Here is a 17,876-nt window from a genome sequence, read left to right as displayed (position 1 = left end):
CAGCCTGAGGGACTGTCCCTGTACCATTAAAATTTCAGGGTAAACTTTCCTGATGGCTTTAATGAGTGCAGCATTGAGGCTGAAGAGGTTGATTCTTTATTAGATGCCTGCAGTTCAGCCACTCAGCTTGGAACTACAGTCAATCTACTGGCAGAAAAATGCATAACTCAACTTTTAATAAAAATACCTATGGATGCTGCTAACTAGTGGTTCCTCTGCCTATCAAAGTGAAGACAGTGCTTTCTATATCTCCTTTAAAACACCAACAGTTTTGCAAATACTGGAGGGCAAGAAAGAGCAGTGCAATTTCTTTGTAGTTATCTGAACAACTGCACCTGCCTGTGGCAGGGGGTTGCAACTAGATGGTCTTTAAGGTCTGTTCCCACCCAAACCATTCTGAGTCTACAGTCCTCTGAATTAAAGAGGATGAAGCATAACTATTTGTTTGTGAAACTATTTGTTTGTGATTGGGTATATTAAAACAATAGTAAAGTATCTTCTAAATAATGAAGTGCTGGTTACTTTTCCTCACTAAATAGGGTCTTGTGATATGGCCCCAATTAAAAATAAAAGTAAGTTACTACAATTAGTGAACAGCTATTTATTTATCTATTAGGATAACATCCATCTGTCGGCTTCCTCATTAGCAAACTGAGTCTTTCCTGCATTATGTGTTATATAGCCTTCAGACTGGCCTTTAATCTGAACAGATCACAAATGAACAGCACATATTCCAACATAAATTGTGTCTATTTAGTAAGAATTAATTTCATTGTATACATTTGTTTCCACCAGAAATGGCAAAATCTCTGAAATATGTATGAATCCTAAAGGACTATTTCATATGAGTAGGTTCACTGATGTTTGCAGTATTCACAGCAAAGTTACTTATGTGCATGAACGATTACTGGATTGGCCCTTTAAAAAAGATCTGCAACCTTGGCAGTTGTCTGTGAGTCCCATCAGTATTGCTTTGAAAGCTTTGAAACCAGCAGTGGTTCCAAGCTTTTCACGACTAAACTAAAGTTCAACTATAAAAACCCCTAGTCAAATTTTCAGCCCCCAACAATTCAGCGCTGCTTTGATCTGGGATTTTGTTTCAACCTACTGTGATAAGAGCAGGACAGCTGTGACACCTTGTCCTGAATTGAATCTCATAACCCAAATTCCTAACATTCTTCCAGTGGCCTTTACCTACTATTAATGTCTTTCTCTGCTCATCAGTCCCAAAGAAAATACGAGCCTACTGTTTATTAACAGCTACCAAGGGATATCTTAAAGGTGTGATCCACACTTCTGTTCCTCTGATGATCACAGCAGCTGCATGTTTGTACAAATATTATGTGAATCTATGTTTTGATCTTAAAACTTTATCAAAGCTGTTAATGCGAAATGCTATCTGAAATGAAAAGAAACTAGTAAATAAGGTCTTCAGAGTATGGTTCATGTCTACTACACTCACTCAATTTACTGATTATAAATACTAGCAATACAATAAAAATACAATGCCATATATGTAATATCCCTTCATGTAGTGGTGGGATAAAAGCTAGCCCAAGAATAATGAAATGCAAACCCAAAATGTTTACTGTAGATTCTGAAATAGCACAGAAGATTTTTGAGCTCAGGCTATTTTCTTGGGGGGGGGGGGGGGGGGGGGGGGGGGGGGGGGAGGGGAAACACCACCACTAAATAGATAGATAAATAAAACAACAACAAAAAAAGAACACATCCACAAGAGTTCTCAGTCTGGAAATGTCACAAGGTATTGCAAGTCTCCTGAAACTCTGCTCTCCTTCACAGCATGAAACCGCATCTGTGCTAACTGCCAGGTTAGAACCCGGAACAGTATTTGCTCTTGAGTAAACCACACAAAGCTCTGGCAAAAGCAGCCACAATTGACTTTAATTTCCAGGAGATGAAAAAGAGGCTACGTATGCAACAGCAATCACTATTAATGGATCCAGATATATGGATCCTACTAGTAAATTCCAGCTTAGCAAAGCAGAATTTGGCTGCGGCTTGATTTTTAGTGCCATAATAAATATTTTGTCCTCTTTTAAAGGTTGGACCCCTGTGTGAAGGCCTAGAGCATTCAAAGACTTTTAAAGGTCAGAAAATCAACAGTGAATTTGGAAGTGAACGAACAAAGTGCTGTTTGGAGCTGAAACTATGAGACGATAAAAAAAAATGTAAAAGGAGTTATAGTCAGCAGATTAAGACAGGATACGAACTATGCACTGAACTGCCTCGAGACCGAGATTATCACTGGGGAAGCTATTAGCTGGTACTTGTTGATATATCTTATCTCTACATCTCCACTGGGCTCTGCTACTGAGAATAATGTAATTACAGCCAAACTGAAGGCACTGTAAAAATTAATACATATAAGCTTTTATCTGATGGCCATTCAAATTGCAGGGCAAAAACATTACCACTAGGCTGTTTACATGACCCATACAAATGGATACTTATCTAGTTAATGACAAATATTACAAGTTAAGTCCTAGCAAGCAGCAGTCCCCCCAACTTCCAGCATAACTGAGTATGCTTGTCTGAATCCAAAGCAATCAGAAATTCCACAGAACTGAAATAAAACAAAAATATTTCTGTGAACCTTTAAATGATAATATGTCTAAGTATTACATAGCTCTCATCAATATCTCATTACTTTTCTTAGCTTGTGGTTTAAATTCATCTACAGGCTTTCATACATTTAAATGTGTTTTTATTCTGTTATGAGAGGGATGCTTAGGAACACGAGCTGCAAACACATGCACCCTTTTTTGTTGAAGATACCATGATCTTGTATGAAGAAGTATCATTTATGATAAATAGACTTCTGTTTTTTAACAGAAAGGTTACTACCAACAAGATATCTAAAATAGTATTTTACAGGGCAAGATGATACATCCAAAGAATTTAACATAAACCTTTATGGAGAATTTCGAAATGAATTAAGGATGAAATATTTTTGTGCTCCATTTTAAGGTTTCTGCATACTCTTAAAAATCAGAACAAATATAAACATTTCTATCTGATTCAAACACCAAGCTTCATTTGCCCATATAAAGAAATTTACTGGAAAATTTTCTGACCATAAATAAACAAACAAAACAAAAACAAACCACCTTTTTTTCTTTCTGATGAGATGATAAAAACTTCTTGTTCAACACATTTCATTGACAACACTATTTTTTAACTAGCTGTATGATTTATAGCAGTTAGCTCTTATGTCACAGATGCATTCCTCTAGGGACTCTGTTTATGTTTTTAAATATACAGATGACATTTTCCCTATTCGTCTGAGCAATTTCAAAACATTTCTGAAAGAAATTATACCTGAAACATTTCTCTAGTCAATTCCAATAGGCACTGTGTGCTAGCCTCAAGTTATTTGTTCCACTTTAACTTCAGAGTGGCTACATAGGGAGGCTGCTAGAAGCCACTTAGAAATGTTCCAATAGTGCAAACAGACTCTGCTTTAAGAAACCCTTTTAGCGGAGATAAATTACTTCTGTAGAAAAGAAGAGAAGAGCACAGCAGGGTCCCAAGTGCTAATCAAAGGACATAGTGCTTCAAGAAAACATTCTTTCCAAACAAATTGTTGGAGAACTGTGGTAGTCCAGGATGTGCTGCAATTACTGCAAGAACAACACACTCCTCTTCATAAGATTTGGGAATTTCATTTCTTTTTGATCAATATGCTCCAAAGCTTTAAAACTCAGACTTTTTTTTCAGATGAATTTTTATGTGAGAAATCATTGTGCTGTCATTTTCTATGCATCATGTGGTGATGTATATCAAATATAACATAACAAATTCCTTTTCCAGAGAGCTTATGGACCCAGAGTAAAATCAAACCTGCTCAAGGATCATAAACTACAAAAATCCTATGTAAAAAGCTGCAACAGGATTCCTGAACAGTACTGTCTCTGTACTGACTCTCTGCACAACTGTGAATTTCCTTCAGGGCTTTGACTACACATTCACAGCAGAAATAGTTGTGTTGCCGTAAGACAGTATGACCCCACAGGTATTTGTTAGTGTGTGACATTAAGCTGCTAGTGCTAAATCGATGGATCAGGCAATGTGAGTGCTTTCTAGCCACTTCTATGCAGAAAAAAATTTCTTAATTCAAAACAGCTCTCAGCAGAATGTGAAGTCCACCAGGATGACTTTGCATTGGAGTTGCTGGGGAATATTTATCCAATCCATTCTACTGATGCAGCTGTGAAGGTGATAATAACAGCTGGCAAGGTAATAAGAAACGTCTGGAGAGGCAGCACTAACAGCAGTGAATGAACTGCAATATTTTTGCAGTGAATAAACTCCATACTCAGAGGACTTGAGGTGGCATTACCAAGACATTTTAAAACTAGGACACAAATAAAAATTAAACACTGAAATTCTATTGAAACTCGGTGTGGTGGCTGTATTCATGCTGCTAACTCTCTTTTCTTAAAAATCCTCCTCATTATGCTTTTGAAACAAAAGAACAATTAATTTGCAGGACTAGATTTAGTGTCTGTTCCCAGGTTATTATTATATAAAAAGACAAGAAATTTCAGAAGCCAGCATAGGGCATGAACTTACTTTGATGACATCTTCATCAGAGGACTTACACTCAACTGATTCAGAGATGTCTGTCACAGCACTGTTCTCCTCAATGGAGACCACTTTGATAGGTACTGCCACTGTTTTTCCTGTGAGAATTGCAGTGTTCAGTATTTCTGTATCCTGTACACAAAACAAAGTACAGCACCGTTACGAGACAGTTAAAGACATTTCCAAAGACTGAGCACCAGCTCTTCAGGTGGACTTATACTCAAGAGAAATGCACTAATTCTCAGCAGCTAATGACCTCATCTTCTAATAATCTCATCTTCTATTAGGCACAACTCGGTAATAAGTAGTAAAAGTCCATTTATATTTTACCTGCTAAACAAGCACTGTCACCCGCATTGCACATTGTTAAATAGTGAACAAAATGACCGCAACTCAGTTCTGTCCAGACATGCACACGTCACAGACAGATTATACTTTTTAATATTTGGGGCTTTTCCCAATATTTACCTTCCAATACATCAGTTCAAGATTATTACAGAACTGGATTTGATTGACAATAGTTGGGACAGGGTGCAAGAGTATCAAAAGCAAAAATATTACTCTCTGAATATAAACCCAATGCAAAGACAGGGCCTCTCTGTGAACTTTGTATCTGGAACTGTTTCAAGATGATTTAATTTCCGTTGATATGGCCAGTGAAGCAATGTAAGGAATCCAGAAGGAGTTAGTGATGCTATTAACTGCAAGGAAAATAACAAGGAAATCTGAAGTTTGAACTTGGGTCATGGCATATAAAAGCCTTTCAGTGCACCATCTACTAAGCTAACTCTTCTAACTCCTGAACTGTTTCAGCATCATTGTAGTCCCAAGATTCCCATACACAAAGATCTTCAAAGTTTTCTCCAACTTTTCAAATTCAAGCTCTATAAAATGAAAAAAATATTCAGCAAAATTCTCAGCAACAAAGTCAAAAGGACTGCAGCTGTTAATGTCAACAGCAGCAAAATGGGGCGCTGATACTATCGAAATTGTTTTCAATTCAAGTTTATTGAGCTTGAAGTCTATGTCAGATTTTCTTTTCATCTTGCAACTTGTTATTTCACAGGTTTTCCTACAGAAAACCGTCAAATTAAAACAAAAAACTATTAAAATAGGGATTTGGGTTGTTTTAGGAAAATAAGAACATTATTCCTATGGCATTTATGTAAACAGAGCTACACAACACAGTAAATTAGAGCCAGATTTACAAATAACATTATTGGAAAGACTAAGGCCATCCTTGGAACTCGTTATAAGATGGAGATCCCCCTCAGCCCACACTTCCGTAGGCAGACTTACAGAGAAACAAGTGTTGAATAACCCACATAGCTTCACCAAAAAGAAGGTTCAACATATATTTTTTTTGCTGTGCATTTGGCTATTGCAAGTGCTGTACGTCCTTTAAAATTAATCTTTTGCCTCAGTCCCTTAACACCTTATTTTTTGTGGCTCAGAGTGTTAAGCAGTGTGAACTAAGGACTCCAGGGTGAAGGAGCAGCAACAGACTTTGTGGAAATGACAGGACATCTTTTCAGGCTATCTCAGCTCTGCTTTGAAATTATTCTACTCAGATCCAGCATGTCTTTAGCAACCGATATGAATTACTTGTAGAGAAATCTAATTTAAAGGGACAGGTCCAGAGGAAGAGCAATACCATAAATAGAAATGAGTTTCAGATTTAAAGCATACTTTGTGGCTTGGGGATTTATCCATGTTTGTATTTAATGTCAATCTATGAAGTTCAACACACAAAAAAGTAAATCATATACATACAAAACAAACAGACAAACAAACCCCACACCACTGTGGGGTTTGATAGAAGAAGAAGATAAAAAACAAAATGTGATTATACAGTGAGATAAAACTTCTGTGCTATGAGCATCAGAGTGAATAAATTACCTGAATTTAACTTGTGACAACCTGCCTGGGAGTCACTAGAACTTCCTCCAGCTCAGCTTTTCTTGTGCCTGCAGTGCTGTGTAATCAGTGACCCCAACCACTCAACTCCCAGACTGTAGCTCTGCTTGAGGTTGTTGCGCCCCAGGTGTAGGACCTGGCACTTGGTCTTGTTGAACTCCATACAGTTGGCCTCAGCCCATCGGTCCAGCCTTTCCAGATCCTCCTGCAGAGCCTTCCTACCCTTGAGGAGATTGACACACACACACTGAACTTGGTGTCATCTGCAAACTTACTGAGGGTGAACTCAATGCCCTCATCCAGATCGTCAATAAAGATATTAAAGAGGACTGGCCCCAGTACCAAGCCCTGGGGGAGGCCACTAGTGACCAGCCTCCAACTGGACTTGGCTCCATTCACCACAACTCTTTGGGCCCGGCTATCTGGCCAGTTTCTAACCCAACGAAGTGTGCGCCAGTCCAAGTCAAGAGCAGCCAGTTTCTTGAGGAGAATGCTGTGGGAGACGGTGTCAAAAACCTTGCTGAAGTCAAGGTAGACCACATCCACAGCCTTTCCCTCATCCACCCAGTGTGTGACTTTATCATAGAAGGAGATCAGGTTCGTCAAGCAGGACCTGCCTTTTATAAATCCATGCTGACTGGGCCTGATCACCTGCAAGTACCGCGTGATGACACTCTAGATAATGTGCTCCATGAGCTTCCCTGGCACTAAGGTCAAACTGACAGGCCTATAGTTCCCCGGGTGTACCCTCTGGCCATTCTTGTAGATGGGCGTCATGTTTGCTGGCTGCCAGTCAACTGGGACCTCCCCTGATAGCCAGGACTGCCGATAAATGATGGAGAGGGGCTTGGCCAGCTCCTCCACCAGCTCTCTCAGTACCCTCGGGTGGATGCTATCCAGCTCCATCGACTTGCGCACATCCAAGTACTGTATCGGGTCTCCAACCATTTCCTCGTGTGTTATGAGGGCCACATTCTGCTCCCCATCCCCTTCCACCAGCTCAGGGTGCTGGGTATCCAGAGAATAACTGCTCTTGCTGCTAAAGACTGAGGCAAAGAAGGCATTGAACACCTCAGCCTTTTCCTCATCTCTAGTAACTAAGTTTCCCCCCGCATCCAGTAAAAGATGGAGATTCTCCCATGCTGCCTGTCCCTTCTGAAGAGCCTATAGCCAGACATTGCAGCACTCCAGACATAAGAGTGGTCCCACCACGTTTCCGTGATGGCAACCAAGTCATAGCCTGCCTGCTGCACAATGGCTTCCGGCTCCTCTTCTTTGTTACCCATGCTGCGTGTATTAGTGTAGATGCACTTCAGTTGGGCCATTGCCTTCTCCTCCGGCCTAGACATTATTCCTCCTGGCACACCTCCAACAAGCCTTATTTCAGCCCCGTCCCCCCTTCTTACCTAGTTTAAAGCCCTCTCAATGAGCCCTGCCAGCTCCTGGGCTAGGATCCGTTTTCCCCTTACAGATACGTGAGACCCATCTGCAGCCATCAGGCCGGGTGTTGAGTAAAGGTCCAAAAAACCAAAATGGTCCAAAAAAAAAAAATTTTCTGTGTTGGCACCAGCCTCTGAGCCACGTGTTTATCAGGTGGGCTTACTGTGTCCTCTCTGTACCCCTCCCTGCCACTGTAGGGATGGACGAAAACACCACCTGTACTCCCACTCCATCCACTACCCGTCCCTGTCCCCTAAAATCCCATTTGATAGTTTGCAACCTTCTCTCTTCAATATTATCACTGCCAGCCTGGACTATCAAAAGTGGATAGTAATCAGAGGGGCAAACCAGGTTGGGAAGCTTTCTGGCATTGTCCCCGACCCTGGCCCCAGGGAGGCAGCAGACTTCCCTACGGGTAGGGTCAGGCCAACAAATAGGGCCCTCTGTTCCCCTGACAAGGGAGTTGCCTAGAATGATTACCGTTCTATCTTTCTTGGTGGAGGCAGTCTTGAGGTGTGGAGTTGACTTCCTCACCCTAAACATCCTCCTGGGTACACTTTCTACCTCAACCTCACCCACCAGTCTCTCAAGCTCCAGGGCCTCAAACCTATTGTGTAAGGGCACCTGGGAAGGTGGGGCCGGTAGGGGAGGGCATTGCCTGCAAGGTCGAGCAGGGACCATTCCTCCTGAACTCCCAGGTCCCCTCCCTCTGCCCAACTGTGACAGGGCAGGGGGTCCACCCCCATTTGGGGTGTCTCAGCTCGGTACCTCTCCTTCAGGCCCTGCAGGGAGTTGCTCCCTCTCACACTCTCTGATGGCCCTCAACCTCTCCACCACCTCCTTGAGCTCTGCCACCAGGCAGACCAGGTCATCCACCTGCTCGCACCTCACACACACAGTATCTCTGCCTCCCTCAGAGGGCTCAGACAGTGTCTGCATCTGGAGACCTGAACTGCTGTATTTTTGAGTGGGCAGTCAGTCTGGGTGGATACAGACTTTCTAGAGACAGCTCTTTGTCTAGTGTAGACCATTGCAGCCTAGCTAGTAGAAGACAGCCATTAGAGGATTTGTTCTTATGGGTGGCGGGCCCTCCCTGCTCGCCCTCCCTGCTCACCCTGCCTTTGCAAACTGCCATGCAAACTGCCGCACCCTGCCCTTCTGACCTAAAATGTATTACCTAAAATACAGGTAATATAATAACCTTTATAATACAAGAACCTATATATGTATAATAACCTATATATCTTGTATCCTAAATAAGCCTATTCTACTTCACTGATCCCAAATAATATGATCCTTCCTCACTGGACAAAAGAAAATTATCTGTATCTTTAAAATGAAAAAGCCTGATAGGTAATGTGAGTGATATTTCTGCTTTCTACACTCCTTAGTGCAGAACTGATGTACAAATTACTAAGTAATAATCTGTCACTTCTGTTTCTCTCTTTCTAATAGGTCATTCTTGGTATATCTGAATTCTAAGCGGGTTTGATATAAAGCCACTATTACGAAGTTTAAAAAACCTTTTGAAATTTCCCAAGACCTCTCTACAGAAAAGAGAGGAAATTTGACTGCTAACACATTATCAGCAATTAGAAACCTCTATCTTCTGCCCTTTGCTAATGGTTTCATTAAAGGAAGTATTGTGCATTTGAATGAATTTATTTTGATGAATTACTTCAGAGCCACATCTGCATAAAAATTGTAAAAGGCAGTTTGTCATGATAAAGGCTACTGAAGTTTTACATCTCTTCTCTGCATGACAATCAACTTCAGGAATTTCAGATTCATGATGTGCACAAAGGAATGGAAATATATTGGACATGTTATCTAATAGCTTCATAGCTAGTACCACTACAATCATTAGAGATCCTCAGTATTAGGAAGCAATTGGTCACCACCTCACTAAAAGTTGTGTTGTGTTTTTTTTTTTTTTGTTTTTTTTTGTTTTAGTTAATCACTGATAGCAGTCACAACTCATTGTTATTACACAGATTTAGAAATATTGAAGTACATGTATAAGTAATTAGCATATTACACAGTAAGGTAAAAGCAATTTTCAAATCTGCCACTTTATTTTTTCTGTAGTGCTCTATGTTATTCCACTGTGGTATTTAAACAAGCAAGACCCAAGGAACGGAGTTTTGATTCTTTTGTCTTTTTGTTTAGACCTAAAATAGAATAACATGAACCCTACAGCACTGCATATGGAATAGCCTTATGGCATAACTTCTGCTTTCTCTGTTTTTCCTTTATATTTCTGCAATACAGCCAAGGGCTTTAATATACCGCAAAACTGACCCATTGTCTGCATCCTCACACAAGCTGTTAGGCAGAAAACTCTAAACAACGTATGGGAGCATCCATGGCCCAAGACTCCTGAAAAGCTAAGCTGAAACCCATAAAAATAAAAGGAGATTAAACAGAACTGTCATTCTGTCTGCTCTGCTATACTGAGCACTCTGAATGTGCACCGCAGACAAGAGGACTCAGATTCGGCTCCCAGACTTTGTACTCTGCCACCCCCTGTAACAGTCTCGGTCATCCACTGATAAGCAGAAATTGCAGCTGAATTTTTACAAATATTCAAGTAACATTAGGTAAACAATCATCTTCACAGCAGGTAACTGCAGGAAATACAATAGCTGGTATAGGTAGTGACTTTTATGCTTTAGTTTAAAATGAAATATACTCTCCTAGTCTAATTAAGTATAAAAACAAGTACAAACAACATTACTAAGAAACCTTTAGAGAGACTAAAAACTCATATAAAATATTGGTGCATTTCAAAACCACAATATTTTGGCCAATTTCACATTCTTCAATTCTTAAAATCCCCCCCCCCCCAAACTAATTTACTGTCTGTGCAGGCAGCTGAAGTTCAAATTCAAATTTATTTTGTGTGACAAAAGAAACAGAAAGCATCTGATAGCAATGTTTGGACTTGCTCCCAGTAAAATAAAAAACAGGGAAAGTAGTGTAAAGTAAATTGAAAGACCAGAAAGAGGATGAGTTATAAACAAGCATCAATACCCAGGTTGGAAAAAAAATCCTTTATGTATATGAAAATTTCTTAAAAAAAAAAATGGAGGGTTGTCATTTCTGAAGTCAAACACATATGATTCTCATTGACACAGTAAGGACACGTGAGCTTTGGACTTCTTTGGAAGCCCTGAACTGTCTTCATAGTACAATGACAGAATCCTAACACCATGTGACTGACACTGCAGATAGAGCGAGGTTTCTGGTACGAGAAACTACCTACAAAATACTGATTAAGGTGATTCTTCCCTGTTAACAGGGCATCCCTTCAATTAGTACAGCATATCAAGGAAACTGTTGCTATTCACACATATTCAATTAACAAACTAGCATTAAAGAATGCTTTTTTTCTTCGTCCTCTAATGGTTAGAGCAAGTCTCCAGTGGTGAAACATAAGGCTCTCATCAAAGGAGATACTCAAAAGCAAACCATGAATTGTGTGCATAAGAAATTACTGTCAAAATTTGTTGATAACTTTTAATTTCAAGCTAGATCTCATAAACAGAACAGAGTAAACATCTTCAACCAACATAGCATTTTCATTACCCATTAATAAAACTGCTACTGTTCATCTGCCTTCTCCAGATAAATAAAGAGGGCTGGGTGGCTTTCCCACCTCCTGATAGCTAAGCACTTGATTAGTAATGACTCAAGTGCAATCGGTTAGAGAAAGGCACACTTACATTCATCTGCATTCTTGATAAGGAAAAAAACAGCAACAAAAATTAATCCAGAAGCCCACAAGGTAGAACCGGTAAGCTACATCAGCCTAGTTGTTTGGGACTCCCCTGTGCACACCTGTACCAAGCTACCACAGTTGCAAACCTTGACATTACATTTGTATGAATCAGGAAAAGAATTAATGAGTAGTTCAAAGGAAAATGGTGAGATCGGAGGCAGGCAGAGGGTCAGACACTACATTAGAGACTTGTGTTCATTGAGATCAACACACAGAATTTGAGGCAAGTATCACCAATCTATAGGAAGCCTCAGAGCTTTCCTGCTTAGAGCCAGGTGGAATTGTGACTGTAAATTAACCCTGATGTCATGACTCAGAGTACCATAAACGTTTGTTCATACACTGGTCTTGGTTCTATCAGAATTAATTTGGATAAAGTCCAAGTCCTAGCAGTAATGTTGGTCTAAACATTTACTTGCACAGCTGCACTCACTGTGCTGCTTCACAGAAAATCAGTACTTTTTTAGAAGGGGAAAATAACATTCATAAAACTCATGTGTTCTAGCCAGAGTGAGAAGATGCACATGCTCACATTTGGCCATTTGAAGTTAGGTAGCACTAGGGTTGACACTTCAGGAATCTGACCATTTACTTCATCATATTTTCTGTCAGGGAACTTCCATCAGTGTCAGCGGGAGCTCTGTGCAAAGAGCAAGAATATGGAATATGAACCTTAGTTGCATGAATTAGTTGAAGAGCAAACCTTATGTTCATCCAACCTCTCAATTGTAAGAAGGCAAGCATTCGGCCATGACTAATTTAGGAACTAATTCAACATTAAATTGCAGCAGAATGAGGAAGCAAAGTGACAGCTGTTTAATTAAACTCTAAATCCGATTAGATGGTGTTATCAAGAGAAATCCATGGGAGCCTGAGGTCATGAGAACAGTCCTGTTTACATGCTGAAAATTCTGTAAGTGGAATCTCATAGAATGATGTTAATCATAGCTTAGCATTAAGATTTCTCCCTCGTACAAACATGGTACCTCATGAGAAACAGACCTACACTGCAGACCTGAAGGAATGACACAGAAAAGCCAATTGTGGTTTAATTTGTAAGGAAAATTAAGGAAAGTTTCATGAAAAAAAATGGAAAAGAGGCCATCAGGCACTGTCCACCTTAAAGTCAAGAGTTCTTGCATAACAGAAAAAGGACAGAAGAAGCAAGCCCTTGCATGTTGTTGACAGCACTTGAATTGGTGGAGACGATGGCTAAGGAGGAGAGCTCCAGGAGCTGCACTGTGCTTCCAACTATTGTTCAACCCCTCACCCTTGATGAACAGTGACACCCTGGCCACACAGTTACAAAAGATGATGGAGATGTGGGAGATAGAAAGTAAACTCCATGCACACCAGTTGCAAATACCGTAAATATTCCACCGATGAGCACAAAGTTATGCACCACAGGTTTCCAGGGCATCCTAGTCAGAGTCCTGCACAGAACGGTGCTGCACAGAACAGTACTGCACTGCAGACAGGTGTTATGCTGATTTGTGAGTCTGGTGACACAACGGTTGCAGATTTGAGTTACTAATACTACTAAGATTACAGCTGATCAACAAACTGATATTGTTAGGCAGCAGGTTATGTTTTATCTACGTAATCCCATGATTAAAAATAAATTACACATTGAACTTGCTGCCAACTGGATTCTCTGACACACCACATTGACAGACAATTTATAAAGAATGGAAAGAAGCTAACATTGCCTCTACATTCTCAGGACACACTGCAGAAGAACAAGAAAATTCCTACAGACCAAAGTTTTCTCCATTCCCTGAGGCAAATTCACCCCATGCCAGACAGTAGGGGAAGACATATTTTGGTTGTGGAGTTTTGGTTTGTTCATTTCCTTCACTTGATTCCAAAACCATAAACCTACCATATGTAAATCCCATTTTGCTTCATTCCTCATTTTATAAACATGAGGACTTTTACGTTGTGAATAATGCTGTGTTGCAAAAGAAACAGGGTAATGCAGCTAAGCAGTAAAACCAAGGGAGACACCTTCTTACTTAATTGCATCCCTCAGTATTCAAACATGGATGCAGATGGAATCCAGGTTATTCCACATTAGCTAGGTCCACAGTGAGAAGGAAAATGGAAAATAATGAACAGATTAATAGTGGTGGAAAACCAGGCCATTCAAAATCTACATAAGAAACAGGTTTATTTAACAAAAGTGGCCATTTCTGCAGTCTGTTTTTGAACAGTACTGCAGAACAAAAGATCCCAGTTTCTTTTGGATGCTAATTCTTTTTGACACTTGACAGCCCTGTGAGGTATCTTCTCTTCATTAAATCTTTGTTAAATGACCAACAATGGACATGGCACAAAAATTAAGGACAATACCTGCCCTGAAGAACAAACAATTCAGAAGTCAAACACAGATAAAACATCACCCACACAAAGACCCAAAGGTGGCCATTGGCATTGTTCTGTCCTCAGTATGCATGGTATTTGTTTGAAGAGCTTGGTCAGCGTGATGTCTCCAGTGAGGGTTTCCAGAAGTTTTGAAAAAGGTAAATGGAGGAAAGTTGGAAACAGGGATGTAAGGAAGTGATTCAGACTCATATTTGTCATCTCAAAGAACAGTCGGTTTGACCATTGTCAGTACACAGGTAAAGACACCAGTGCACAGGTTAGGCAGGGTCCCCTCACCCTTTTCTCTTGGGGATGGCCCATGGCAAGGAAAACAGTGGCAGATTCCCGGAGCCAGAAGGACAGAAAATAAACACCACACAGCTGGAATGGGAAGGTCTCAGGCCCATTGCAATCTTCCTTATAGTTTTTGTGAGCCATGTAATTTATGACAAAGATCTCAGTGTCTTTTCAAAATGGGAACAAAGTGTTCTGCAAATGCAATGCTTTTTTAGTCAATGATCTTGTCTCTGTTTATAGTCTCCATATTGAGATAAATCTTAACTATTGCCCACCACTCACCCTCCTGCCCCTCCCCATTAGCAACAGACCATTCCATTTTCTTCCCTGCTAGTACAATTTTCAAATACCCTTCTAGTGGGACTTTTGAATCCTCATAAATTAAACTCTGCAGGCAGAAAAAGGGAATGTAGAATATATTAGCAGATAGGAAAACAGAAAAATTTCTTTAGATTCTTGACGACTAATCCACACTTTGCAGTGAATCTATCCTGTTAGCTTTCAAACTTGCAAAAGGGAACATGCCCAATGATTACTTTGATGTAGCAGATGAACACTCAATTGCTAAATATAATTCTCTCATCTCTTAAAAGTGAGCATCTCTTTTAAAATGTAAGAAGAAAATGGAGCAACTGAACAAAACTAGTTATACCTTAAATTGCTTTGTTCACTTTACAGTTAGTGACATTATACAGATGGAGAACGGTTATAAAGCCATTACTTAGCCCTGTGTATCTGTACCTGTATGAAGGCTATAGTGACTTAGAGTCAGCCCTCTGAAGGTCCTGTCACTTCTTGCGCTTGTGAGTAATAGAAAATCAGACATAATCTAACAAATTTATTTTGGAAGCAAATATTTACTTTATTGTATTTGTTTAAGTTTGTTATACACAGTTTATAATGAGAAGTTAAAACTTGATTTTGGAGCTGTAATATTTTGCCCCAGGCACCAAGACTAACTGAGAAATCTTATTTCCTCTCCCTTGTGGAATCCAAGTGCTTCCATTATGTCCTGGTTTCAGTTAGAACAGAATTAATTTTCTTCCTAGTAGCTGGTGGAATGCTGTGTTTTGGCTTAAAATGAGAAGAGTGCTGATAACACCCCGATGCTTTAATTGTTGCAGAGCAGTGCTTATACTAAGCCAAGGACATCTCAGCCTTTGCTCTGTCCTGCCAACGGGCAGGCTGGGGGGTGCAGTAAGAGCTGGGAGGGGACAGACCCAGGACAGGTGACCCAAACTAGCCAAAGGGGTATTCCATACCATCTGACGTCATGCTAAACAATATATAGGGGTGGCTAGCCGGGGGGAGGGGGCCGGACTGCTCGGGGTTAGGCTGGGCATCGGTCAGCGGGTGGTGAGCAATTGCATTGTGCATCACTTGTTTGTACATACTATTATTACTTTCGTATTATCCCCATTGTATCATCATTATTATTATTGTTATTATTATTTTTGTTATTTTTTTTTTCCTGTCTTATTAAACTGTCTTTATCTCAACTCACGGGCTTCACTTTCCATTTCTCTCCCCCGTCCCAGAGAGGGAGGGGGGAGGGTGAGCGAACGGCTGCGTGGTGTTTAGCTGCCGGTCGGGTTAAACCACGACAGTCTTTTTGGCGCCCAACGTGGGGCCCGAAAGGTTGAGATAACGGCAGATCTGATCAGAGTGTGTTAAACTAAAATTGGTGTAAGGATTAGACCTGCTTAATAGTCACTTGTCATGATGCTGATTGCTTTAATCACAACTCTGCTGCGCCTGTTTTCCAAATTGAGTATTATAGTACATTATTTTCCGTATTTGCTCTCTGTAGTGTTGTTTCTCCTCTCCGGGCCCTGGTTTCAGACCATTATGGTACTAAGTGTTATAGCAATGGCTTATGAGACGATAAGATATCTGGTCATGACTCTAACTTGGTATTTATACTCAGTAACATCGTGGACTCTGTACTTTGGAAACAGCATCTTGGGAACTATTAGCAATTATACCTATTGTTTTTCTCCATTAGAGAGTCAATCTGTGGAGGGGAAAGGGGAGGATATTTTTCCTTACTTGCTTACTCTCCCTTTCTCCTTCACCACCCCTGTATCCTCCTGGGTCACTCTGCCTTCCTCCTTCACCACCCTCTTATCCCCTGAGCTTGTCACAATAGCTCTCCAAGATATTGAATATTCCTGGAATACTCAGAATACCATAGTCTTGTTGTTCTGCCTCATGAATGCACTTCAGATTCTGCTTAAAGTTAAACAACTACTTATGAAGCTCATCCGGAGATCTGCCCGGAGGCAGTATAGTTGTGGGTGGCAGGGAGTATGGGTGGATATGGGCAGGCATCTAGAGCAGTTGGCACCCCCAGTGTGTTGGAAATTCACCCCTGAACAATGGCAAAATCCTCAAAAACTGGCAGAATGCTTGAAAAAAAGGTGTAATGATTCTGGCAGTTCCAAAGTAACACAAATCATTGTAACGTGCTGGGGCCTGGCTCATGCCTATCGAGCTGCCATTGATACTGCTGTCAACTTAGTGACAGACCCTGCGGCCACTCCAAACCCTGTGACAGATCCAACGGCCACTGTGACCCCTACGGTGGATTCTGCAGCCGCTCCAGTCCCAGCTCCTGCAGCCGCTCCAGTCCCAGCTCCTGCAGCTGCTCCAGTCCCAGTTCCTGCAGTCGCTCCAGTTCCAGCTCCGGCCGCTACTCCAGTCCCAGTTCCTGCAACTGCTCCAGCTCCAGCTCCTGAAGCCGCTCCAGCTCCAGTTCCTGCAGCTGCTCCAGTCCCAGTTCCTGCAGTCGCTCCAGTTCCAGCTCCGGCCGCTACTCCAGTCCCAGTTCCTGCAACTGCTCCAGTCCCAGCTTCTGAAGCCGCTCCAGCTCCAGCTCCTGAAGCCGCTCCAGCTCCAGCTCCTACTGCTGCTCCAGTCCCAGCTCCTGCAACTGCTCCAGCTCCAGCTCCAGCTCCTGTAGCCGCTACAGCTCCGGTTCCTGCAACTGCTCCAGCTCCTGTAGCCGCTCCAGCTCCTGTGGCCGTGTCAGAGAAACGAGCTGTAGCAGTGCAAGTTGACCCTGCAGAGGGCATTCCAACCCCTGTGGCAGACCCTGTAACAAAGTCAGAGAAACGAGCAGTAGCAGTGCAAGCTGCCCCTGTAGAGAAGGTGAAAATATGGTACAGAAATTCAAGTCGTTTAGAACGCAGAGAGTCTTCTGCCAATCCAGGTAAGGCTTCTGCCAAAACTAAGTATAGAGATGACGAAGATGATGACGACGCTGGGCCGTCAAGGATTCAGGAGGAGGAAGATGAGGATGCCGAAAGAGCAACAGTAACTACCCGAAGCCTAAACGAGCGCGAGCTACGAGATGTGCGAAAAGATTTTGGTCGCTGTATAGGTGAGCAGCTTGTCACCTGGCTGCTCCGGTGCTGGGACTCTGGAGCCAATTGTGTGGAATTAGACGGCAGGGAAGCCAAGCGGCTGG

General features: G+C 41.5%; 1 protein-coding gene across 2 annotated transcripts in view; it reads right to left on the bottom strand.

Annotated features, from left to right (window-relative positions):
• The window catches only part of TMEM132C (transmembrane protein 132C), a 228,386-nt gene that overhangs the window by 32,469 nt on the left and 178,041 nt on the right, over positions 1-17,876 (bottom strand). For both annotated transcript variants that reach the window (XM_084297343.1, XM_084297344.1), the window contains exon 5: positions 4,597-4,740. In XM_084297343.1, coding sequence (XP_084153469.1) covers positions 4,597-4,740 — 144 coding nt within the window. The remainder of the gene's footprint in view (positions 1-4,596; positions 4,741-17,876) is intronic.

The sequence above is a fragment of the Netta rufina genome (assembly GCF_964035555.1).
Source record: "Netta rufina genome assembly, chromosome: 17".
Lineage (NCBI taxonomy): Eukaryota > Metazoa > Chordata > Aves > Anseriformes > Anatidae > Netta > Netta rufina.
The sequence above is the reverse complement of the archived record's forward strand: the minus strand, read 5'-3'. Positions and strand labels throughout refer to the sequence as shown.